Here is a 26,550-nt window from a genome sequence, read left to right as displayed (position 1 = left end):
CAGAGAAGAGACCAGTCTGATGTGATGAGAAGGGCTCTCCCAGGAGCCTAATATTACTTGGATCCCCTAAAAATATTTGGATTGATTGCAGATATAAAATATTCCTGTTCTGGTGAGTTCAGGCTACTCTCAGGGTGAGTGCCTTACTTATGAGTTAAGCTTGAGGCCTATTATTGCATGTGACTGAGACAGAGGAGGTGGAGTTAGGGCTCTGGAATTTAACTGAAAAATTCAACCCACCTTCACAGTTGTGGTTTAATATCCGTGCGCCTGTTTCACTTCCTAAAAGAAAGAAATTAGCAGCTGAGATGTGTGGGATAAGGCTTCTTATTTTCATGATGTCTTTGGCCCCCACCTATCAACAATTTCCTCGCCTGTGTGCAACTCAAGAAGCCCTGCAAACCAAGGAGTGCTGCCCAGCCTGGGACGGAGATGGCTCAGCTTGTGGAGCAAGATCAGGCAGGGGTTCCTGTGAAAATGTAGAGATCTCAGAGCAGCCTGATGGACCGCAGTACCCCTTCTCAGGGCTGGATGATCGGGAAAAGTGGCCCTTGGTTTTCTACAACCGGACTTGTCGTTGTGCAGGAAACTTTATGGGGTTCAACTGTGGGGACTGTAAGTTTGGCTACTTTGGGGAAAATTGCAATGAAAGAAGGGAGTCCCTGAGGAGGAACATATTCCACCTGACCAGAGCTGAGAGAAACAGACTCCTTTCCTACCTGAACCTTGCCAAGCAGACAGTCAGCAGAGACTATGTTGTTGCAACAGGGACATACAGAGAGATGAATAACGGCTCCAACCCAATATTTGAAGATGTATCTGTGTATGATGTGTTTGTCTGGATGCATTACTATGTGTCCCGCAATGCACTGTTAGGTGGGCCGAGGAATGTATGGACAGATGTGGACTTTGCACACTGGGCCCCTGCTTTCCTACCATGGCACCGTGTCTACTTACTTCACTGGGAGCATGAAATTAGGAAGTTGACTGGAGACACAAATTTCTCCATTCCTTACTGGGACTGGAGGGATGCTCAGAGCTGTGATGTGTGCACTGATGAGCTGATGGGCTCCCAGAGCCCTCAGGACCCCAATCTAATCAGCCCAAGGTCAATCTTCTCCTCTTGGAAGGTAAAAAAGCTTTTTTTCTTAAATTAACCTTGATTTCTTTTTTGTTTTGTTTTCACTATTTTTCATTTATCCTTTATGGATGAGAAATTAGCTAAAATGCTAGCTGAAATTTTTGTCATTAAATTCTGCTGTTTTTGTTTGATTTACCCTATATAAAAATATGTAAAAACCTATTTGTCAAAAATTACCCAGTTTAAGAAAAACAATCTACCTCTAACAGGTTTTTGTTTTGCCTTCTTTTAATATAACTGACTAATTAAGAAAAAAAAAAACTTTTCAATTCAGTTTATTTCAATTCAGTTTAGCACCAATTCACAACACATGTCATCTCAAAGCACTTTACAGTTCACCAGATCATACAGTCAAATTGATTCAAAGTTTTCTATCTAAGGAAAACCAGTTGATTGCATCGACTCATTGACTCGAAGGCAATCCTTCACACTAAGCATGCTTGTAGCGACAGTGGTGAGGAAAAACTCCCTTTTAACAGGAAGAAACCTCCAGCAGAACCAGAACCTGAACCTTTTATGTAATATCTTTGTAATTACAAGCTGAGCAGAGAAAAAAGCCATCATAGCTATTTAAAATAATAAATATTAAAATCCTAAATTAACTGTGATTTACTTTTTTATTTATTGTCTGAACTGTAAAACTAATAGGTCTCCTAAAAGGAAACTGCTACAATATAAAATAAGCACATTATGTCCTTCTCTAAAAAACTCAAAACTGATGATTAACAAAAAAAATTGTTTCAATCAAGATGTTCTAACAACTGCTGGTCAGTGCACAATGTTAGATTTGGTATAAGTTAACAGTATTTTAGAAAAAGAATATTACAGAGAAGTTGCTGCTGCTATAGTATCTACAACCAGTCATTAAGTTTTGGGGGCAAATACTTTTTCCATCAATACTTTGGACTTTAAACTTTAACACTTTAGAATAGAATAGAATTTAACTCAGAAGTAAAAAGCAACAAAATGAACTCTCTGCCATTGTGTGGTGCCCAGAGAGTAGTGTGGGGTTAAGGGTCTTTGCTCAGGGACCCAGAGTGGCCGTCTGTGGGAGTGGGGCTTACTGTATACTCAGAACCTCTGGATTCCAAGTGCAATGCCCTAACCACTGGTAAATTGAGTCACATACATCTATGAAAATAAAATGTTGATTTTATATTTGATATTGATGGTTTCCCAAAGACGCATTTACAAAATTATCCTGCAACCACAGATTAGGGTTTGTGTTCTTTACAATAAGTGTGATTTAATTTGAGCTTTATGTGCTATTCAACAACAGGTGCTGTGCTCCCAGGCTGAGCAGTACAATATCCAGGGAGTTCTGTGCGATGCTAAAAATGAAGGTCCACTGCGCCGGAATCCTGGAAACCATAATACAAATCTAGTGGAAAGATTACCAACTTCTGCAGAAGTGGAGTTCACTGTCAGTCTCCCCAATTATGACACAGGAGCAATGGACCGCACTGCCAACATGAGCTTCAGGAACACCCTGGAAGGTCAGCTGCAGGATACAAACAGACACGACCCACACTTTTTATCTAAATATAATTCCATTGTACTAAAGTGTGTAATTCCAGTGTACTAAACTGGAATTACAATCCAATTGTAATGTTTCCAATCATTCTAAGTGGTTAAACACAATTTTTATTACATTGGAAGGAGGTGTTTCACATATCTAAAGATGTTAAACATTTGAGCACAAACTAATGTTCCTGCTGTCCTGAATGGAATCAATAGCTTAGAGTACTTCATTCTGGATAGGGCAAAGAGGTGCTTCAAAATTAGAATTAAGAATTCAACTTTTTTATCATTAGATTTTCACAAGTGAAAGGCAACAAATTGAACTCTTTGCATTTAACCCATCCCTTTGGAGAGCAGAGGGCTGCTGTTGTGCGACACCCAGGGAGCAGTGTGTGGCAGTCCGTGGGAGTGGGGCTTGAACTCAGGACCTTTGGGACAAAAGCGCAATGCCCTAACCACAAGGTCACCACTCACCTATGAGGAAAAAGTTGTTCATTCTTTTCTTTTTTTCCTAACAGTGTCCTGTCTGGCAATATGGCTTTAGAATAATTGTCTTGATGCCAAAAAGAGAGCCCAACAGATTTTGCTTTCACAAGTGGAGCAGTACAGCTTTTGCCATAGTGTTCCACAGATTTGACAGAAAAATACAGATTTTATGGACACTACAATGTAAGTAGAACAGTAACAGAAAAAAAGGAGAGAAGATAAAAGAAAGACGAGATAAAAGGGAGATAACGATAAAACATCTTCAGTCTGCTTCATCACCTGCAAAGAGTGATGAAGCAGACTGAAGCAGACTGATGAAGAGTGAGAGTAAAAAGAACAACAGAATTAACAGATATAGTATAAGAGATACGATAAAGGAACACTTTGATACTATCGCTGAGGTATAAGCAGAATTATTTAATCTGACATGTATACTGTGGTAGCTGGAGATAAAAATATGGGCTTTCTGTATGGAAGTGAACCTCTAAGTACCTGGAGCCAAGCACCTGGTACTTCTAAAGTTTATCCAAAGGAAAAATGCTCAATAGTGGTTTTGAAGAGCCACTCCTCCAGAGCACCGCGGCAAGCGCCGGGGGGACCCAAAGCCCCAGATGTCCAAGAAGATCCCAGAGCAAAAGAGGGGCCAACCCAGGAAATAAACCAGTACCCACCATCAAACACCGAGCACCTCCAGTGCGCCCAGTGAGCCCAAACACCAGCCAGCAGAGGGGGGCAGGATGGGGGGAATGGGCTCCGCATTTACCAGAGACTTGAGATGTTCTGGGAGAGGGAGCAGTTCAGACCCAGACCTGACCAGTAAATAAAACAAAACAAAAAAAATTATGCACAGTCTCAATTAAGCCTCCCCACCCTAGTGCCCCCACTCTCAACACACAGTCTCTGTGAAAAAAAAAAACAACAACACGGAGACACATTCACACATAACACTCACATCCAATAATCCCAGGACTGAAGACCCGGGATTACCAGATGACCCAGTAGGTGAACCTGAAATCCAGATGGGGGGGAGGGGAGCGGTGTCACCACCACACTAACCCATCTAGTTCCAGCTTCGGACCAACCACTTTCCGATTGCAAGATCACTTCGCTTCTCACTGAGCCCTAATCCACCATTATCCTGGAGTGTCTGGCATTATGACTGAAAGGGTAAAGGTTACGCTTGTGACCCTAACACACAAGCTGCCCACATGAGTGTTGAGAAATCATGTGACCCTACCGATGATCATGTTGTGGAATTAGAAATACTTGTGCACAACTGTGCTTCAGAGCCAAAGAACAAATAGTTCTGGACCAGCGATGCCACTAGGATTTAAAGTTAAGAGGGTTTTAGCCCAAAAGGCTGAAAATAAAACATATAAACATCTAAGTTTTGTTTCAAGATCTTGCCAGACATGTTCAATTTGTCTATTTAATGTATTGCTGTAAAGCACTTATAAGAATCTGATATCTGATCCTATGTCTCACCAAGTGCTCTCTGCAAAAACAGTGGGACAAAAATTTGACAAAATGACTTATTTATTATGAAACTACAGGATAAGATTGATAGGTTTAAATAAAAATCAGGTTATTGCACATGAAGGTTGTTTAACAAGAAGTTGAATCAGTTGGTCAACAGTTAAGATTATTTTTAAATAACTTGAGGACATTGTTAAGATCTGGTACTATCTCCTGATTTGTAAAATAGTAAAAATAAAAAAAAAGGGCGTGCTTAGATTTTACTGTTTCTATTGACTTCTATATGAGATCCTACTTATTGACTCAGTAACGGCAACCATATTTAGACAGTATTCTCTGACAGTGATGCAAAAGATCATGCTTATTCTTCCAAGGCCAAATATTCTTTTTCTTTTTAGCATCATTATACATACTGAAATTGAGGGCCTATGCTGTAATTGAACAGTTTTCTTAATTATAAAACTTTTTAGGGCTATTACCGGTATTACCAAAGTTTAAATAAATCACTTGATGGTTTCTCAGGTGCTAAGTACTTGCCAGTGGTTTAATGGTGTACTGTTAAAACCAGCAGTGTAGAGGCTTTTTATGAAATTTCTTACTGTCCTTGAAATCAGAAGTTGACCTAAATCTAGTTTACTGTACCTTCTAGACATATCAAAAATCACACATGATAATGTTATGGCTTTGTTCATTTTTGATTGACAGCATTTGAGTTTATTGGATGTGCAGCTTATTAAGTAGTTCATTTTTTTTAACACATCAAATGTCTGTTCCTTGGTTTAACATAATTGGAAAATCAAAAGAACTCAGTCAAGCAATAATAATAATAATCCTGTACAGTATCAATTTTTGCATAAGGCCAATGAGAGAGGGGGACGCTACTACTTCAAAATCAACATGACGAGACCAAATATAGTTTGCAAATGCCCTCTGAGACAAATATATTCATCTCGAGAGATTGTTCTCCCTTTAAATATTATTTTTATTAATTTTAAAACTTAGATTAAAGAGTTTGGCTATAATGACCATTGTTAGGGTAGGATGAAAGACAGGGAAGCTTGCAAGCCTGAAAACACCTTCCTAACTTTGAAGTACAGGATAGGCTGCATCATGGTAGGGGGAGTTCCTCTTCAGGATGGAATGGAAGGGGAAATAACATTAGGAGTAAAAATTTTATAAACCGGACATAAGCTAGGTAGCTGTTTCTAGACATGAATAAGTGTTCTAAAAAATAATAGCCAAATGCATGGCACCAAAAAGGCAATGCTGTTTCTTTTTGTTGTGTTTCAAAACATATGGTTTAAATAATAAGTATTTTAATTTTTATTCAGTTTTTTAATTCAAACCACTTTTACCAAACCAGAATGACACAAGCAGTGGAATGCCCAGACATTTTGAAGGGCAGGGGCGGAGAAAAATGGCACATACTGTACAGCACATCCTCACCACATTAGAGGGCACTTTGGCAAGCGTTTCGGCTGTCAAGGCGTTCTGCCCTCCCCTTTGTACGGCCCTCAGGAGTGTTTTAAAATAAATAAACCATATTTGGTGACAAGGCAAGACAAAAGTTTCAGTTTTCTAAATGTCTGTGCTAGTCATGCTTAGCCACTCCTTTGCTTGCAGGTTTTGGGGACCCTCAGACTGGGTTGGGAGGCAGTTCCCGTTTGGGCATGCATGCTGCCCTACATGTGTTTATGAATGGATCGATGTCGTCTGTGCAGGGCTCTGCAAATGACCCCATATTTCTGCTTCATCATGCTTTTGTCGACAGGTAAGCAATGCATCCATACATCTTAAAATTAAGACTACTGCACATATTGTACATTTGGCTACATATGCTGTACATAATAGTAGCTACATATGCTTTCTTTTTCTTTTAAAGTATCTATGAACAGTGGCTAAGGAGACACAGACCATCTCCATCTCAGTATCCAGAGTCTAATGCTCCCATAGGGCACAATGGTGATTACCACATGGCTCCATTTATTCCCCTGCACAGAAACAAAGAGTACTTTATTTCCAGCAAAGACCTTGGATATGAGTACTCCTATTTGTTGGATGCCAGTAAGTTCCTTCCAGATTCTTTTCTTTTCTTTTTTTTATTAAAATGTCATTTTAATTTGGACTCAAAATATTTTGCAATACAGAATAGAAGACATTTCCATTTAAAAATGCACACTGCAATACAAAAGCATTTAAACCTCTCTAGTTGTTCACACTTTGTCATGTTCCAACCTCTAAACTTCCAGGTATTTTATCAGAATCGTTGGCATTGATTGCTTATTTAGAATTTCTTAAAAAAATAATTCTAAAGCTTGTAACAAGCTTTCACCATTTTCTCTCATGCCTAGAAATAAAAGCCTTGACAAAAACTATTTGCAGTCAAATATGTAATCTGTGTAGTTTCATCTTAGTCGATGCATCAGAGTTTTTGTACAGCAACCTTTAACTTGCAAAAACTATGAAGTAGTTTATGTCGAGGTTAAGGTTCTAGAATGGTCCAGTGAAAGTCAGAAACTTACAAGAGTTTCTATATTACTGTAACAGAGAAGGAAGGAACCTTCAACAGAACCAGGGTCAGTGTGTACAACCTTCAGCAACAACTTGAGTGAGAAAACAAAAATAAAAACAGCATTTTGCAAAGAAAATCAGCTCCACAGACAAGTTCTTAGCCCATTTTTACTTCTGGAGATGACAGAAAGAAGAGATAAGCCTATAAAAGCTAGATATAGCTGTCAAAGAGAAAGACAGCATTAACTACTGAAAGAGAAGGCCAATGCATCTGCATCTGAGATCATCAAATTCTAGTCCCTAGCTCCTGTTCCTAGATCCTGTTTGTTTGCCTTTCATGGTATCAATAGTAAGAACTCTGTAATGTTGTGGAAAGGAAGCCCAGGCCACTGTGCTGATTCCATACAGCCTTTAGCCTTTTGGACCTCATTACAATAAGTCAATGCATACAGTAGATGATGTTAGGGAAATCACGACTACTGCTTTACAAAAAAATAGCTACAAAAAACACATGTTACACAAAAGTCAGCTGAAGCAATCCATTACAATCAGTAAAAAGTACAGCATAGTGCAGATTTGTCAATTAATAGACACAAAAATATTGAAACCTACAGTGACACAGTGGGTAGCACTGCTGCTGTGTAGCAAGAAGGTTTTGGGTTCAATTCCCAGTCTGGGGTCTTTTTCCATAGTGTTTGCATGTTGTCCCTGTGCAAACCAAAACATATAAAGATGCATAAATTTGCTTGTGTCACATACACACATGGTACACATGAAGCAAAAATGTATTTTGTTCATTTTAGTCAGGTGGTCTGTGCTTATATACATCTTATCACGCAAAGGATTGTGGGAATCCCTACAGCTCCTGATCACCAATGAGGGACATCCTGAGCTCTCTATGCCAAAGGATCTATGATAGGAAGCATGTAGGCTCCTTTCCTACCTCCTTCCTTCCTTACTACCGTTGCATTTCAGACAGCACTTCTTGCAGCAATCTAAGACACACATCCGCTTTGACTAAAGAGTTATCATCAATTTTATGATTTCAGATGCAGCCCAAGTGTATTGTTTGCTTAAGTTGAACATTAAACTGTTATCAGCAACTCGGCCTATAAAAGTTTTTAAATACGTTGGTTATTATACATCAAAAGGTAGAATAGTTCAAGGGAATGCTATGAATGCACATTCAGACAGCAGTCAGTAGACCTTTTCTAAACATCCAATGTTAGAAAATATGCAAAGCATTGTTTCAACTATCCAACAGGTTATTAAAAATGATTTGAAGTCTCATTCAAATACACGTTGCTGATTTTGCTCCATCCTTCTTGCAGATCAAAGGCTTGCAGAATCCATGCGCCCATACCTGGATGAATTGCAGAATGTGTGGCCTTGGCTGGTGCTTGCTGGACTCTTTGGAGGGTTTGTGACTGTGTCCATTGGAGCTGTTTTCCTAATCGCTAAACGTCGATACAAAGCCTGGCCCCATAGGAAGAACTGGAAAAATGCCTTTGCCCTGCCAGAGAAGCAGCCACTTATCTGGAGCAATGAATCAGAAACTAACCGCAATAACTACCAAACAACTATGTGATCATTTGAAAATATATGAGACAATCATCTGTTTGTAAAGGTGCATCTTAAGTATTTAAATATGTATTGCATGTAACACACTTTTAAAAGGTATTTAATCTTAGTGAATTTTGTCTTATTCTTCCTAAACATCACCTTTGATTACTTTTCTCTCTCTACAGAAAATTTCCCCAATTTCTTTTATCATTTTATATTTTAATTCACTTTTAATTTAGTTTCAGCCCAGAAAACTAAGTGATGCACTCCAGTTCTTGAAATCAAGCTATGTTTTTAGCAAATAAATTTTTTTTGTTACCAAGTTATTTGTTTTACTCTCCTCTGCTCTGGAGAAAATATGGGCATCCATTGCCATTTCCTTTTAAGCGTCTTCAAAGGTTTCTTGACTTTCCGCTGTTCTTCCTTTGTAATTTAATTTAGGGGAAAATCATGGTAAACAAAATGATTTGCTTTACCATCCTCTTCTCTGGAAAAATGATCTCTGCCCTTTAGCATTTTATCTAAAATGGCATCATGTTCTTCAACGTCATGTCAGTTTGAGCATCTTCAAAAACTGATGACACTAGCCTTTTCACAAAACTTATTTAAAATTCCAAAATAACAGCCTCACATTTCCATAGGAACCATAAAACCATTAAGCTGACACGAGGGATAGGGTGTGTTTTAAGAATCGTTAACAACTTTTTTTTTTTTAAAACAAACAACACTTAGCTTTGAATTTACGGAAAAAAACTTTATTTTTGTAGAGGGTTGAATAACCTTGTTTCTAAATGATCCTCTTATGATGGTCGCATCAAGTCATATAAACTTCATATATATTAAGCATAGACACATGCTGTCTAGTGTCTTATTTCACTACAGTACTTTGCTCAAAATACTTAGTATCCATTTGGCAGAATGAAATATTACAGTATATTCCCATCAAAAGGGCAGCCTGTTTTTTAGTTACAAGAATTATAGTCACTCAAAGCAAATTGTGTATGAAAACAAATGCAGAACATATTGTAAAAAAATCAAGAGTGGAGCAAACCTTTTATTCTACTGTAAAAAAAAAACAAAAAAAAAAACCCCAAAAAACAGGGCAAACCAGATGAACTATTACTTTTGAAGTTTATCAAATAAGTTCCATTTTATACACTTGATTCAAACCTAGAACATTGTATCACACAGACAAGAGTGTAAATCCACAAGGACAGTGTAAAAACAAACAAATTAATAATTCATCTGGTAACTAAAACTCAAGGATGGAATGAGAAAATATTACACCGCTGGAATCATAGGGCTTCCAATGTCTTAATTATGAAATGTACAGGTGGAATCATCTTTTACCAAACATGGAAGAAAGATGGTCACAGCTGCGTTCTTTTATGTAAGCAGTCAAGGTCTGACACTAAACATGGTGCTGACCGTCCCTCATTTCACTTTTATCAAGTGGTTTAACAGATAACTTCAGTGCAAATACCCAGGTGAGCTATCTCACTTGACTAAAGTCTACATTTATCAATGTTAAAATTGTTGTGAAACATACTTGCTTAGCACTCAAGCTTTTAAGGAACTCCAATATTTGGAAAAAGAAAGGCAGAGATAATTCTGAAAAAGATTGATACAGGAAAATAACAATGGATATCTGAGAAATAACGCAGTAACCTCAAAAGAGTCAATTCTTTAAGAGGTAAATAATTTAATTGTCTGACTAAGGTATTGTGAACAAATCGTCATTCGTCTTCATCCTCATCATCGCTATCAGCCTCTTCTTTCTTCTGATCATTGTCTTTGGGTGGGGGCACAGGAGGCGGAAGGTCCAGGCGAGCCCAGGACATCGGCTCGGCCTTCTTCATGGCTACTTCTATCTTGGCTGCCATCATGTTTACTACGCTCTTGGTCACATCTATCACCTAGAAAGTGCGACAAAGAGAGCAACTTGTTAAACAAGAAGTAAAAGGGTTGATATAAACACTTATCTTTTAAGAGAAGACAAGAAGAAAATGTCACGTAATTTAGACCTATTCAAATTCAGCAGCAGTTCATTTAATGATCAACCAAAACGAAAATGAAACATGTTGGCAGGGTCCATTAGTAATGAAAAAAGACAACTAAAACTCATACCAAGCACATAAAATTAGGTTAATTTGAAACAAATGTTTGTTTACAAAGACAACTGATCAATGTGAATACCGGTAAGCCTTTTATTTTTCAGAAATTATGTTCCACAGAAGTGGGCAAAATAAGCAGGGAATTATTTGTATTAATTGAAGATAATTTCTCTTGGCATAAAAAAAGATGACCTACATTAGAAAAAATAAGAATTGAATGCATCAATAAATTTCTCTTTCTATGCAAAAATATCTTCAAATGTGCCACTGCAAAAAAAAAAAAAAAAAAAATCTAACCAGATTTTTAACAGTCCACACATGTTGAGCTGTTAATACAAAACACTGCGTACACTAGAAGGATAATGGTAGCTTTGTTTAGGTCTTTCACTTGGTTTGGAAAAAGTAAGAAATCTGTAGTTCATTTTTATTGCCTACAAAAAAAAAAAAAAAGATGAATTCAAAGTGTGTTTGATAAGGTGCAGTCAATAAAAATAAAAACTAGTACAGCCCTTAGACTTCTTGTATTTCACATCACCTATAATTTTTGAGGAATACTTTCCTTCTAATATTTTTTTTTAAACAGAGCATTTATTAAATGCTGAAAAAAGTTTTTAGAAAATAAGATGGGTGGATGAAACTGTAAAACATTTATACATTCAATCAATGTATAAATGAAAAAAGATGCACACATGGGTCTTAAACTTATGGTGATGGTGCTTACCTTTTCAATTTTGGCAACAAACCACCACAAGCTGTTACAGTTTGTGAAGCTTGGCTAACTGATGAGGATATTCAATTAACAGCCCTGATATAACCCTCCCCTGATGTGCACGTGCACAGAAGCTGGATGTGCAACACCGCATTTGCCCTTACACCAATCATAGCTTTGCAAATAAGTAACAGTTTTTTGCTGAGTAAAATTAAATTTCTTGGTATTCTATAAACCATCTGAGTAAATGGTAAATGGCCTGTTCCTGTAAACCACTTTGGTCAAGTCAGGAGACTTGACCAAAGTGGTTTACACTACATTCAGTCATCCAACTATTCACAGAAACTTTCACACACTGATGGTGGCAAACTACATTATAGCCATAACCGCCCTGAGGCTTCACAATGCAGGTGAAGTGTCTTTCCCGAAGGACACAACGACATTGAAAGCGGGAGCCGGGGCTTGAACCGCCAATCCTGGGATTTAAGGGTTAACTCCAACCTCCAACTGTCGCTTTTTGATTCAGTGTAACTGAGTCAAAAAGAACAAGTAAAGTTTGACAGGCCTAAGCCTAACATACTCCTTGGACAAGTCTACATGGATTTAAAATGGGAGTTTGTGTAAGCCAAACACTGCTTGAGTCAAGCAGTATTAACAAAACTGTTTGATTTACAAATAAACCAATTATCTTTATGCAAAATGCTGACAGGGCAAAAGGAGAAATACATTGGCAGGACATATTTACATCCATATACATTAGGGGGGGTCTTGGTCAGCCTTGATTTATGGTAAAACTGTGCAAGGACTCCCTACCATGTATGTACTGGGGGACTGAGGATTTAAATCTTGCAACCCTTCCCCTTTCCTCCATACTGAAGACCTCTAATCTACACATTTGAATGGAAGTGTGTTAAGGAAGGAGTTTAGTATCTTCTAAGCTCAAATTCCACATATATTGGAACATAATTGGGAAAAAAATGTGCTTGGATTAATCCCCAATAGAGGCCTTTAAACATATGGGCTTTGGCTTTTAGATGATCTCTAAAATGAAGCTTTAGTGAAAATTCAATCTGATCGACTCTCATCAGCTTCACCTGAACCACCTATGATGTCCCTCATCCAGCTTCAGCCAATCATCCTAGGACCACACCTCCTCTGAAGCCAATCATCTTTCAAGGTCCCCCTCATTGCGTCTGGCCAGGTTCTCTCCCAAAAGTCAGTGAACTTCCAACCACCTGCTCCCTCACTCTCATACTCAGTCCCACTCGTTCTCTGGCTTATTCCATCACCAGTGTCTGTGCCACGGGGGGAGACTACTCTAATCCTTTTCTTGGTCACTCATTTAAGCGAATGTCTCAGTCTTCTGGCAGGGCCCGAGCACTAAAAAACGCATTTCATTTATGTCAATGTATGCATGTCTGCTTCTGTCTCCTTGGACCCGAGTCTGCCTCGGCAGATGGCTGCTCACACTGAGCCTGGTTCTTCTGGAGATTTCTTCCCCACTGCCACTACATGCATGCTCAGTGTGAGGGATTGCAGAGAGTTAATGAATCCTCAAAATCAGCTGGTTTTCCTTAGATAGAAAAAAATCTGACCAATCTCCTGGGATACCTATATAAATACATTGAATTAAATAACACTTTTCTATTTTTTTTTTCTCTGTGAGTCTCTCCAAGTTGAAATAAGTGTATGCTTTGGTATCAGCAGCAAATCCGTGCAAGTCCACAGATATTTAATAAATTGCAAACTACTTAGATTTAAATCGAAGCCATGGTGTTTGCTGTCAGTCTTAGAAAAGGATCTATATACAGCATACAATATAAAAAGATCAACACTTTTAAGGCACTATGCAACATGGATTTTAGATTTAAGCCTGTGGATATCCGATCTAACAAGATGTGTGCTTAGGACAATAAAAATGTACTTACTCCCCACAAGCTGATTTTCTGCTGAAATTCCTTCTCACCATCAAATATAATATGGATGTTGAGCTAAAAGATAAAAGATCAAATTAAAATTAGAATCCCTAAAAACTCAAAGCAGTTCAGAGAATTACAGAAAATGTCTCACCGTGGTGCTGTTAGCATCAACATAGCTGAGCTCAGGGACGGCACTTTTGGCATATATAGAAATGATGACCTGTGCCCCGGTCTGGTGCCAGTCAAACCGACAGGGGACCACCTTCTTTCCCTGCAAAGAGATTCCAATTAAAGCACAGCAAATGAATCATCTCATCCATCTCTATTGCAGAGCAATGATTTCACTGTGAAACTGCTTTTCAGATACCACTAGATGGAGTTCCAGCCAAGGCTCCTTATAGACTCAAACCACAGAATGATCAATCGCTGTCAAGCTGCTCCACCTACCGCATCTTTTTTCTTCCATAGATGTGCTCCCTTTGTGCAGCCCTCCTGAGACAGGAAGGTGTTAAAGTCAGAGGTTTTCCTTTTACAGCAGCTCCAGTATTTCATCCTGGAGAGGCGAAAGAGAAACCTTCATTATTTAACAGTCGCCACAGGATACGTTTTGATAAATGTCAAAAAATCAAAATATAGGTGTAAGGAGAATGTTACATTTTATGAGCAGCAAAATATATATATTAGCACTAATACTAACCCTTCATGGAAGATGGGAAATCCGGAGTGGTATGCACACACATCCGAATCACTTGAAGGTCCCTCAAAAGTCTAAAGATAAAAACAAAAATGAAATAAAACAACAACAAAGGACAGCATCATCCCTTTCTTAATCTTAGTCTGCATACGCATTGCAATTATACTAAACTCTGCTACTAATACATTCTAACCTGTCATAGAATCTGCCTTTTTATATGGCTTCATTTTGCTCCCTGTAGATAAAAGCATATGATGCAGAAGCACAACGTCAACTCTACTGCATGATAGCATCAGAGGAACTTCTGACTATCTGGTAATGAGAGACATCCAGTGATGCTACAGCTTGTCATGTCAGAATTCTAAACTTTTCCAGGCTCAACTTATTATTATTTCTTAGTTCTCTTTAGTCAATCAACAGACTCCAAGACATGGCTTTTGCTGAAAGAACTCACTGAAAACAGTAATAAAGCCAAAACAGTACAAAATGTATACATTATCATTAGGGCTGAAGCAATTAATCAAATTAATCGTGATTGTTTATTGAAATAATCGTCAACTATTTAGTAATCAATTACTGAATGAATTAACTGGAGTGTAGTGTAAAACATGCCTTTAGCTGACAGAGCAACAGACCTTGAGTAGCAATTATACTAAAATTCTAAATTAAATTGAAAGATTTTGCATTAAAGATAAAAACAAATTCATCTGTGAATATGCTCTATCCAGAGCTCCTCAAGTGGAAAAGCTTTACTTTCACTTGGTTTAATTTGGCAAAAGTCTTCTTTAAGGAACCTTTCACTATCTGATTATTAATCAATTAATCGAAAAAAAAAAAAATAAAAGATTGATTTATTTGCAAAAAAAAATGGTTAGTTGAAGCCCTAATTTTAATATTCAAGAAGAAGAAAACTTTTTTTTTTTTTTACCCATTTGCTACTTCCAATTAATCTATGTACATTTAACCAAGCACCTTAAGTAGAACCTCTAATTTCATTGCACTACCTGTGTCAGTAAGCTCTATTATACTCTATGCTAGATTATGCATGATATCTGGAGGTCAGAGTGGATACAAAACAAATAATAAAAAAAACAGACTAATTTAGATTCACACAGAACACTTGTTTGTTACAGCTTAGAAGCAAGCAGCCGATGAGAGTAGGTATACAAAATCAGTTTAAATATAATTATGTAAATCAGACGGAATGAGCTACCAAAGATGTCAATGTAAATTTTCCTCAAAATTCCTGTTTTGATGTTGGGTTTTTTTTGCTCTGACAAGGCTGATTAGCTTGAATGGGAAACTTTGCTTTGCATCCGCCCTGCAGAAAATGGAGGGCAAATTTCCACAGAGTAAAAAGGGGTTGGAGGGCGGCGCCTTGTCAGACAATAAGATCATGATTTCTTTGGTCATATTTACACTTGAGCATATGCTTTCTTATCAGAGAGAATTCAACATTTAACTGTGATTTCCCAGGAGGAGCAGTGCATGAAATAAATGATAAAACTGTGAAACATTAAAAGACAGACGATTTACTTACTTTGGTGCATCCTCCATTTTTACACGATGTCCCTATTTTGATCTCATCGCTGTCTTCCTCTGGAAAGAGAAACATCCAGGGAAGAAAATGACAAGATTTAAAAAATGTATTATTAGTTTTGATGTGCTGCCCTCTAACTGTCATCTTTAACTCGAATATCATAATGTGAATGACACAGATGATGGCAAATTCCCAGTGGTCATCCATTAAGCTCTACTTTTAACATGACCTTCACAACCGCCGTGACAAGCACTATACGGATGGTCTGGTAAGAAGTAGATGATGAAAACATATTTGGTAACGATAGGATAAGAGATGAAATGAAATGATTCCTACCTTTTTCCTCTGTTGTATTTTCAGATACTTTCAATTTCTCTAGCGCCTGCTTTAAAGAGGCGGAAACTTTTTGCTGCACTCTCACCATCGGCTCATCAGGACTGTAAGAAAAACAAATATCACAGGAAAAAAAAAAACATCAGGCTTTTAGAAGGCTTAAAGAAATCACCATGGTGCTATTAAGCCATGATAGTTTCATCATTATTCCCTTGCTGCTTCAAAGACTGAAAAACCTTGTATTACTAAGGTTAGGAACTAAATAAGTAAAATTCACAATGAAGCACAGTCTGCAGATCTAAAAGCATACATATTCAGCACAATGTCCCAATGCTACACTGAATGCAAAAACCGTAGCTCTGCCCTGTTTTCCTCTGCTCAAATATTAAATAACCAACACCGCCCATTTAAACTTTTACAAGATGTGTTTTTTTAGCACAGGTCAGATATGTATACTTTTTTTCACTAACTGAGAAAAAAAAAAAAAAAAACTATTGTAGAAAGTGACCTTGGTCTGTTTATCGCCTCCTGGGGTTTCGGTGCAGAGATGATGTACTCATTAAACTTTGGTTTTTGGGCTTCCAACTCCTTCTTTTCTCCTGATGTTTTCACATCTGGTTTTACCGGCTCAGGGGGCTTCTCTTTGTTGTGGGGACCCTTTGTGCAGCCCTGTGAGAAAAAAAGTCACTGTGTTGAAATCTTATACCGTACGTGCTTTAAGGCCACAAAAAAAAAAAAAAAAGAAAAACTGGCAGTCAATATCGAAGAAAACAACAAGACAATGGAGACACCTCTGGAATAGAGTAAAAATGGATGACTAGAAAGGAAAGCTTACAGCGATGCTAAGGAAGTCAGAGAAGTCAGTGGTTCTTCTCTTGCAGCAGGACCATCCCTGAAAATAATCAAAACATAATTAGATCACAATTTTTGAACAAAGCTATCAGCGCAGTTCATAGAATCATACCTTTAAAGCGTCATGGAACACAGGGACTCCTGGGTGGTAGGTACAACCATCTGACAAAAAAAATAAATAAATACCTTATTAACACGATAAAAGCTAACAATGGAAAAAGAATATGGTAACGCTAAATAAAGATCTTCACAGCAGTACCGCAGTATCTGGGTAACAAATCATTACGGTATACCGAAAAAAGTTTTTTACACCAACATATGCAAGACATTGCAGATTCTAAGCTGCGTGTTATTACCAAACACCCAACTTCTTCTCAGAATTGTACAATTTTTTCAATAAAAATGACAATGAAAGTTGTCTAAAGTCATTTCGTTGATCTATACTTGAGAATGTAATGACAATAAAAAGCTGGAATAAATAAACAAAGCCCAGTGACTATAAAGATTAGGGTCTCACCAAGTACATACTTTCCTGTGTTCTTCTCAAGAAAATACTTGGCGAGAACAATGTTTCTGGGTACGTTTTCTCTCCTTAACTGGGAATCAACACCATTATTTAACACCAAAGGCCTCAACATACTCCAAAAGAAGCAAGAAATTTGTTCCAAAAAAGTTAGGGCGCATTAGGTAGAGCCGACGTGTTTTACATGCGCTAGTTTTGGCAAACAATTAGCATTATAGTTCTTTGTGAAATAAACATAACTTTACAAGGAAAATAAGATTATATTGTGTCCCACTACACTACATACTGACATGCAGGCTGTGGGGCTCATAATTTCAGAAGTAAATGTTTTCATTAAACTATTTTTTAAAGGCTCCGACACATGTATTTAGTTGTAATCCTGTTTGGATGTTTTAAAATCTGCAGCATTGCTACTTAAATGTAGTTTAGTCCGTCTTTTTTTTGGTTTTTATATTCTGGCTAATATATATCGGATATTGGTTTTTAAAGGCTCCAATATCGATCAAAATATCGCTTTCAAAATCCCATATCGGTCAGGCACTACCCAGAATATCATCAATGTAAATGTGCCATACTGTGCAAACTACAGACATAAGTATTTATCAAACAAACTGAGAAAAATCCCAAAAGTAATGCCTTGTAACAACAAAAAGAAGAAAAATTTTAAAGACGCAGACTACAAAGGTAGGTATTAAGTCTTTTAGAAGACTTCAAATAAGCTTAGAACTGGATTTAAAAGTGGATTGAAGGCAGAGAAGAGGCCACGCTCTAAAGGTTGAATAACTTAGTCTTTGTAATAGAGTCTCAACAACTTTATTAAATATGCAGGATCACGATAATGAAGATTTTCTATGCAGATTGGTGGATTCCATCACCTGTTCTCCTGCAAGGAAATGTTATTACACATTGAGATGCACCAATCAGAATATTGTGGCGCGTATTTTCATGCTTATTTGATCTGTTGATAGATTACAGATAATTTCTTGTAAGGCCTCGAATATCTATGACTTCTAATTACATAGGAGCTTTCCTTATTTAATATTGAAAAAAAATACTTTGAAATTAATGTTGCTGAACAAAGGCCAAAGAAAAAACATTGTTGATTTGATCAAAAAAACAGGATTAATATGTCAATTTGAACATTTTGCATAGTAAAATTACCTAATACCCATATATAGTATTATATAAAGCCCTTCACCAACAAATCACTGTGTAAAAAACAAATTAGAACAAAAAACATAGTGGCAGACAATAAGTGATAAATCACTTACCATGAAGTGCCGCCTGAGCTAAGCCTATTTCGTGCTATTGCCATAGATACACCACTTAGATATCCCTAAAGGTAATTATAATATACTCTACTGTTATGATAAAGAGACATCCTATTAAAATGGAAATTAGACTTTGACTCTGGCTTTAAGTGTCCCAGCAATGCAAAGTATTGGACAGCTTGAAGAAGGAGGAAGACTTTTTAAATAATCCTTAACAGTTCAATTGCTTCCTAACCTGTAGCTTCACATAAACACCCTCATAATAAACCAACTTACTCTTGGGGTGTTTAATAATGAAAGGAGATTCAAGCATGGATTGCCTTGATGAGCATTATTTCTCCCAATGGTTTGCTGCGGATAATTGCACATCTTTGAAGGAAAGACTACGATTTTAATCCACGCTCATGAGTGTGTGAGAAACTAAGACCAAACCTCAGGAGTTTGGAAAAGCGAGTAATTGACATCCCCAAATGAGCACCATGATAAAAATAGTAACACCTCAATGACTGGATCATTTCATATCAAGGTCATAAATATATATAAAAAAAGTTAAAATATGAGGGATGCCTCTTTTAGTGGTATTAAAACTTTCAGTCTCCAATATTATACATTTGTTCTCATTGATTACGATGTCACTGCACGTAGCACACACCGAGTAGATATATAACAAAACTTCCTAAGGTATAAACCCTTTGGTTTAAAGTAAAAAAATGATTGTAAAACGTATGTGTTACATTATTCATTTAAAAGTTCAGACTTTGTGTCCCCTGCCAGTTATAGCTCTTTAAAAGTAAAAAAAAAAAAAAAAAAAAAAGAAAAGAAAAAGGTATTGATAAAACCACTACAAATAAGCAGTACAAATCTGAATTAATACAAGTTTAACGTTCTTTAAAAATAGTACAAAAAAAACAAAAGCTAAGGTTTTATCAGCAGTGATGGTTCCAGAACATTTTCATAGAGGAGGTCCAGCATGGACCAATCTACACTGAGGGATGGCAGGAAATTAATACGTGCAAAAACCAGATCAATCCACACGGATCACAATAAACCAACAGAAAAATCACTGAAAGCTGACTGGTTTTTCAAGAGGTTCTTGTTAATACAGCTATGCACATACTTAAACATCAGTGCTGTTTAATTTATACTTCAACACAATATATATAATTACATGGGTTGAGAAGTTATTCTTCTGTAATAATCCTCTGCATTTGTGGTATATTGTTGTGAAAAATTAATTGCTCTCAATTTATGGGTAATATAGTAACCTTAAAATGTACAACCAGGACATTCCTCATTATGGTATCACTGCTGCTACCCTCTGGTTTAGAGACCAGCCAGTTCCAGAAGTGGTGAATTACCGGTATATCAACAGTGGAAAAACCAATCACTTGATGGGAGAAGCTACTTGTGGACTAATTTATGCATCCTGTATACAGTATATTCGCCTGGAAAAAGGTAGGTAGAGCCTGATTTTAAAGGCAGGAATAACAGTTGGTGGAAAGAGTGACAGTGACAGCTCTCACCAACTGGAATTCACCGTTGGCTTTGTCTGCTGGGAATTCAGCTTTATGGCTGCAGTAAAGCTGTATTGCATTATGGGCTGACCTGCCTCCCATGCTGCGATTGGTTGAGTTTGTTTTAGAACAGAGTATTGAGCTTTATCAGACTGACTGACATGGTGACCAATAACTTGTTAAGTGGGGCCTAGGGTCTGCCATAACTCTGCACTCTATGCACAGTTAACATATCACAGTTACAATGGTAGTTGGAGATTATTGTACCTATCGTGTTGGGTACAAACATAAACTTTAAGAAATTTCTAAAGAACTTCGGACATAAAGATAAAGCTCTTTTATTTGAAGAAAAAAAAAATCCCTCATCTCTTTAACCTGTGTTCTGACCGAAAGCTGTAAAATGAAAATAATCATACTTTAGTGTACAGAAAAGAGACGCAACATTTAGCCTTAAAGGTAAATACTTGGTGACAGCAATGTTATTGTGCAGCTGACAGTGTGTAGCACTGCTTTACAGGCTGTTCAGACTACATACAGCCCTATCTTTGTTTTAAATTGGACCTTTTATTATGCTTCAGATGTAAAACCAACGCAAACCATACTGAAGGTTTGTGTCCTATTAATGTGAACTAAATCTAGCTTTTATTTGCTGCAAGTATGTAGTCAAAGTCTACAGGTACAGCAGAGGCAAACAAGGGAGTTAAGTGGCAGCTTAATATTTAATGCATTCTGCCAGTTTTAATTTTTTATTCCAAAGCAGAGTTAAATATAGCTTTAATACTAGCTCAGATTTTTATCTTTTATCATTTTAATCCTGACATTTGTTAGCAAATAAGTTGTTGTTTTTTGTATTTTATTTTATTTACAGAAAAAAAAAAAAATCTTGTTTTTTTTAATAAAAGGGGAATACCAGCCTACCACTACTTTAAGGCCCAGTCCAGACCAAGATGGCGTTTAGTGTATAAGACAAGCTTCTCTTTTAGGGCTTGCATCAGAAAAAGCGGCCGAAAATCTATCTAAATGTACACACTGCGTTGTTTGTGCATAAAAGCTAATAGTCTTCACCATTTTTCACACTTGTGTTCCAACATAAACCACAACGTTGATGAACTTCGGTGTTGCAGTTTTGCTTTAGAAGCTAGGGTTGAGGACCTTACACTGACTACCTGGTGCTCCTCCAAACAAACGCCTATATTTTCTTCTTCCTCCTTCATTGCATACTGCCTATTTCTGCCCTCACTCTTTTACCTTCTTTACCTGTGTTTTCAGTGCTAGCCTACCACCCACTGGTGTGGTATTAAGATGCCCATTACAGCTTCAGGCATTTTCAACTTTACACTTGAGTGTTCTCTTCGTTGATACCTTATTCGACTCCATGTGGATGTAGTCTCACTGGACAAACTTTCTATCAAANTTCGACTCCATGTGGATGTAGTCTCACTGGACAAACTTTCTATCAAAATTTCTCACTTGCAAATGCTATATGCTTACATAATCAATATACTAAATTTAGGATGCTATGGTTTAAGTCGCAGGGAAGCGGCCGTACCAACCATTGCATTTCCGAATTCTCCTGATTGGTGCCCGACTTTACACCAGTGAATAAAGTGAATGCGATTGGTCGATTATAAAGGGGGTGGGATTGTTGTGTCAGAAGATTCGCAAGCCCTTTTGGTTGTGGTCGGCTTCTCGGAAGCATCTTGCTAACCAGTCAGCAACTTAATGGTAGTAGGTCCTCAATGAGAAATTACATTGGCACCAAGTAGCACTTAGCAACGACACTGTCAAGGAACGCTATGGAAAGCGAAAACATGAAAGAGGAGGAGTTTTGTGTCGGAGGTTGTGGATGAGTCTCCTCTGTCATACATTGTTGTATTTAGAGGAGGAAAACAAGGACGAAGTTGTTGTGGAAGAGGACGCCAGGGTGGCAGAAGCTTGGTTTGGTGTAGAAGGCTTACAGCCGCACATGTTTGAGCCCTTGCCTCACAACACTGCCAGTTCCGTTAGCTCTACGCCTGCCGAAGACACAGACTTCCCTGTGAACACTGGGATGTAACTCAATGATAAAGTAAATGATTCTTATTTCCTATTTCAACCGTTGCATATATTAGCTGCGACATATAAATCAAGATGCTATGACCGAAAAAATTTTGACCGACAGATGACTGTTGATATATGATTGGCCGAATTTAGGTGCACAAGCTTATGTATAACTAACTGACCTGCATAAAATAAAGAGAAAAGAAAAAAACAACAACACAGATTTTAAGACAGGATTTTTTCAAAAATAGAAATGTTCTAAATACAGTCTGATAAAGAGTACATTTATGTGCATGTTTAAGCCAAAATATGACTTCCCTACGATTTTAAAGATTGTTAAACTATTTATTCCATAAATCAAGCAATACATAAACCATAACTAATTTATTAACAATAACTTTGGATTCACTTGTTTAAGCACTGAACCATAATCATTAATTTATACAATTTAAACCAGATACACTAAATTTAAAACTGATAAAGTTGTCCTGGGACAACACTGGGATAAGAACATTAGAGGTTTTAGCAATAGTCTTCTGCATTTAACACTGGTTTCTGTGGCTGCATTTGGTTGTTTTTATATGTTTTTTTTTTTTTTTTTTAGATGACGTTATCAGGTTTTTATTTGTTTAGACTTGTCTATATCTAAAAGCTATCTGGAAAAGAATGGGATTGAAATTAATATTTTACAAGACTTTTCAAAACACTTAAACGTCCAGGTAACAATGCGTGACAGAGTTGAACTAAAGAGTTTTCGGATTTGATTCATTTAAAGAACAGGAAAAGGTTAATAAAAATGCCTCTCTTTGATTTATCTTGTCTCGTGTAGAAGTCGGTTGCTAAGTAACGCCTCATCCAGTAACAAAAAAAGTCCAAAAGGTCCAGAAGCTTCTTTATACGTGTAACAAGACAATGAGAGGAAACTATGGTCATCAAAAGTGAAGTTTTGGGGGGAGATAAAGGAGCGAAGCATCATGTGTAATTAAAATGTATAATAACGTGTTCATGAAACTTTTAGCAGTGTATGCTCCACAGTTTGTCCAAAAAGTGCAACATTAAGTTGCTAACTAACCGAGCTAGTATTAGGGATAATGCTAGCCTTGAATTATAAAAAGCGTTTCTTCCTAGATAACTAAAGTTTCTTGTTGGAGTTGTAATGAAATAGGTCTTAAAACCTGACGTGAAGTTAGCTACCATGGGCCCATCAGGCCTGCTTGCTGTAGAAATTTCCAGATGATCAGAGGTTAGCTTGCTATAAACTGTCAGCCTCCCAGCTAACTTATCCACAAAGCACGACTCACCCTCTGGATTGTTTTCCGGATCAAACCGCTGTCCGCATCCCTTATTATAACACAAAACAGACATGATGACGGTAGCAGCAAGTTTTAACCAAACACTAACTTGGGAGTCTGTGTGAGAGAGGCAGAGTTGAGCCGCTGCTGCTGTTTAGCTCCCCTTGTGCCGCTTCCCTGCTCTCACTTCCGGCTTCTGTCGGCTACACTCGGTAAAAATCGGGGAGCGCGCGCCCCCTAGCTCCAGCCTGTGAGCGTGGTCCCACATCAGCGGCAACTGATGCTGGACGCTTTGAAACTTGCCATAGATCTTGATGGCAGCGCGGTGGCCACGGACTGTAACCTTGCAACAAACGATCTATTACTACTGTAAGGTCAATTTGCCAGTGCATACAGTTTTCTGCACACAGAGGTGCTTCAGTCAGGTGCAAACAACTGGGGCAATATTTGTTTAGTTAAATGATGAAGGCAGCATTCTAGCAGACTCATATAAGGTTGCAAATATTTTTTTCTGTTATCACACTCGTCTGTTTTGCGTGTTTTTTTTATTTTATTTCTTATTTTATATAAAAAAAAAATTAATCTGATTCGTGCAGGAGCATGGACACGGATTTACTTTCATCGGTCTCTTCTGTTTCATCAAAAGGTAGGACACTTTGCAATTTGTGAACAAATAGCTACCAGACAAACATGTAGGGACAGATTTTCGTTTGAAACTGGCAAAAACTCTGTGCTTTCTGTAGAAAGGCGAGCTTTACTGAAGCCGCATTGACGGGACCGTCAGTCAGTGGTTTGTTTTCTGTTCTTGGATTAAGATTAGGTCGGATCTGATGTTACCAGATATAACTAGTCCGATTCATGTCTGAAGCTGAAAGTGAACATATGCATTGAATCTCAGCATTGTTAAACTAGAGAGAAAAATAAGCAGGAGATCACCGAGGCAACAACAACAATAAAATAAATAAATTCTGTAAAAAATACACATATTTTTAATATTTAAATAAATATTGTGCATGGGATGGCATTTGATTATCAAAATATGATATCCATTTATTTTACTAAATTATTTAAAAGCGAAAATTGATATAAAAAAGATTGGATTAGTGTTATGAAAAAGTGCCCCCCTTTTTTTTTTAGATTTCCTAATTGCCTTTTTCATCGCTTCAAATCTACAAAATGTTAATATCAGCAAAAAATATTAAAAATAAATTAATCTCTCGATAAATTACCTTATTTAGTAAGGAAAAGAATAAAAAAGACCACCCACCCATTAATTTCTATTATTACACTTTTGCTTAGACGTCAACAGCCGCACCGCACTGATAATGTGAACTTGTACAATTAAAATACCTTTATCAGAACCTCTCTAAACTAAACTAAACTCAAAGATCTTACAGTACATAAGGTCACCAAGTTTTTCAAGCACAGATGAGAGATTAATGTAATAGGTATCAGTCAATCTTAAGAGGGTGACAAAGAAATTTAAAAGGATTTTTGACTTAAGTGATTTACATTAATAGCCAGACCACAGAGAGAAAATACAGAAACTAACTTCTTAGGAGGAGATAAAATAATGTCAAGAATAAAAGTGTGGATCAAGTGGTGGTTGTATGATGAACTTTGGCTGCTTTGTTTCTTTAAGACGTGGACGATTGCTTTAAGTGATTAAAAGGCTATGTATATATACAAAAAAAAAAAAAAAAAAAATCTGAAGGGAAAGATTCAGTAAGCAGGCTGTGACTCTTTAAACATGCTTGAATATTAAAACAGCATAAACCACATCAAGTCCTTTGAATGCCTTAAAAAAATAGAAAATTTTGAGTAGTGTTCTGTAGTCAATGCTGGGACTTAGATCTAACTGAGATGCTGTGATGTGCTCTAATACAGGCTGGTCATCAAATACGATCCAATCCACTTTATTTATATAGCACATTTTTATTAACAAAAATGTTTCCAAAGTGCTGCACAGTAAAATAGACATATGGTCATGCTCCTTTCGATGTGGCTAAATTTAAATAGCTCTTCAAAAGGTAGTGGTATAAATCCCACCACAGAGATGTAAAAGATTCATTGCCACTTCTTACAATTATGCAGACGTTGCAATTACTTTATCACAAAGGGCAAGGTTGATTTGAATTGCATTTTTGCCTTAACGATTGAAATCCTCATTTTCAAATACTGCATTTTTTAATGATTTGACATATTTCAGTGTGATGGCAAAGCAAAAGAAAAGAAAATATTGCTGACAATGCAATTTTCCCTCTATAGGTAGACTTTGTCATTTTGTATACACGTATCAATGTTTTTTACCAAAAAAAACATACTTTAAGTTGACACAATCTTTCTAGAGAGCAAGTATATAAGCTTAGCTAACCTGTGCTGCAACAAGTGGAAAACAGCAGGTCCGCCTTAATCCATGCTTTAAGCAGCAGGAAAATCAAGTCAGTGTGTCACTTTTTCTTGCATGCCATCATAAGTACTCTAAGCCATCGGAACGGTAGAATGAGAAATTTTAATATTAAATCTCATCTCCTTAAAATGGCTTAAAACTCTAAACATTGTAGCATTAAATAATGATCAGGTTTGATTACATATGCTTGCACCTTATTATACCATGTAACCAGAAAAAGACCCATAGCTAAAGCTCTGTTTGAAATGTGCCAGAGATTTTATTTTATTTTTGTTATTATTTTCAGAATTCAGAGTCAGAATGCAAACTGCTGGCGTATGGCCAGATGTGCTGTCATTAACACATAACAAAAAATATATACTGCCGAAGCGTCACGTAAGTTTACTCTTAAAATGACTTTTTAAAATCCTTTGCATGTACACATTTCTTAAACTTCTTACCAAATGTCTGTTTTTCTTTGTTGTTGTTTTTTTTAAACAGGATGACTCAGTAATGGAATATTGATGAAGCTTAATCTGTGGGGAAATATGCTTCCTCTATCCCATTTTCTAGTTTTGTTTTGTTTTATTTTATATATCTTCATCTTTTTCCCTACTATTGATGCCCAGTACCTATCTACACGTAGCGCAGGACAAAGCTTG

General features: G+C 37.1%; 2 protein-coding genes across 2 annotated transcripts; one reads left to right on the top strand and one right to left on the bottom strand.

Annotated features, from left to right (window-relative positions):
* The first annotated feature begins 239 nt into the window (after positions 1-239).
* Positions 240-8,979, top strand: LOC107087918 (tyrosinase-like). Its single transcript, XM_015379759.1, has 5 exons — positions 240-1,130; positions 2,421-2,637; positions 6,248-6,395; positions 6,507-6,688; positions 8,467-8,979. Exons 1-5 carry the CDS (start codon positions 309-311, stop codon positions 8,721-8,723), a joined length of 1,626 nt encoding a protein of 541 aa, XP_015235245.1. The 5' UTR covers positions 240-308; the 3' UTR covers positions 8,724-8,979.
* Positions 8,980-9,448: 469 nt separating this feature from the next.
* chordc1 (cysteine and histidine rich domain containing 1) lies at positions 9,449-23,676 on the bottom strand. Its single transcript, XM_015379734.1, has 11 exons — positions 23,509-23,676; positions 16,972-17,021; positions 16,843-16,899; positions 16,516-16,676; positions 16,011-16,111; positions 15,675-15,733; positions 14,138-14,208; positions 13,888-13,993; positions 13,592-13,711; positions 13,450-13,512; positions 9,449-10,614 (listed from the first exon to the last, which is right to left on the bottom strand). Exons 1-11 carry the CDS (start codon positions 23,570-23,572, stop codon positions 10,435-10,437), a joined length of 1,032 nt encoding a protein of 343 aa, XP_015235220.1. The 5' UTR covers positions 23,573-23,676; the 3' UTR covers positions 9,449-10,434.
* Between the last annotated feature and the right edge of the window lie 2,874 nt (positions 23,677-26,550).

Source organism: Cyprinodon variegatus, unplaced genomic scaffold (assembly GCF_000732505.1).
Source record: "Cyprinodon variegatus isolate N-32 unplaced genomic scaffold, C_variegatus-1.0 Scaffold199, whole genome shotgun sequence".
In the NCBI taxonomy this organism is placed as follows: Eukaryota; Metazoa; Chordata; class Actinopteri; order Cyprinodontiformes; family Cyprinodontidae; genus Cyprinodon; species Cyprinodon variegatus.
The sequence above is the reverse complement of the archived record's forward strand: the minus strand, read 5'-3'. Positions and strand labels throughout refer to the sequence as shown.

Bases quoted from the DNA above. Each gene is read 5' to 3' on its own strand.
- LOC107087918 (XM_015379759.1), top strand. From the start codon at position 309: ATGTGTGGGATAAGGCTTCTTATTTTCATGATGTCTTTGGCCCCCACC. The intron at 1,131-2,420 runs GTAAAAAAGCTT...ATTCAACAACAG, and splicing joins CAATCTTCTCCTCTTGGAAG to GTGCTGTGCTCCCAGGCTGA. The intron at 6,689-8,466 runs GTAAGTTCCTTC...TCCTTCTTGCAG, and splicing joins CTCCTATTTGTTGGATGCCA to ATCAAAGGCTTGCAGAATCC.
- chordc1 (XM_015379734.1), bottom strand. From the start codon at position 23,572: ATGTCTGTTTTGTGTTATAATAAGGGATGCGGACAGCGGTTTGATCCG. The intron at 16,900-16,971 runs GTATGATTCTAT...GATTATTTTCAG, and splicing joins TGTTCCATGACGCTTTAAAG to GGATGGTCCTGCTGCAAGAG. The intron at 13,712-13,887 runs GTAGGTGGAGCA...ATCTCTTTGCAG, and splicing joins TATGGAAGAAAAAAGATGCG to GGAAAGAAGGTGGTCCCCTG.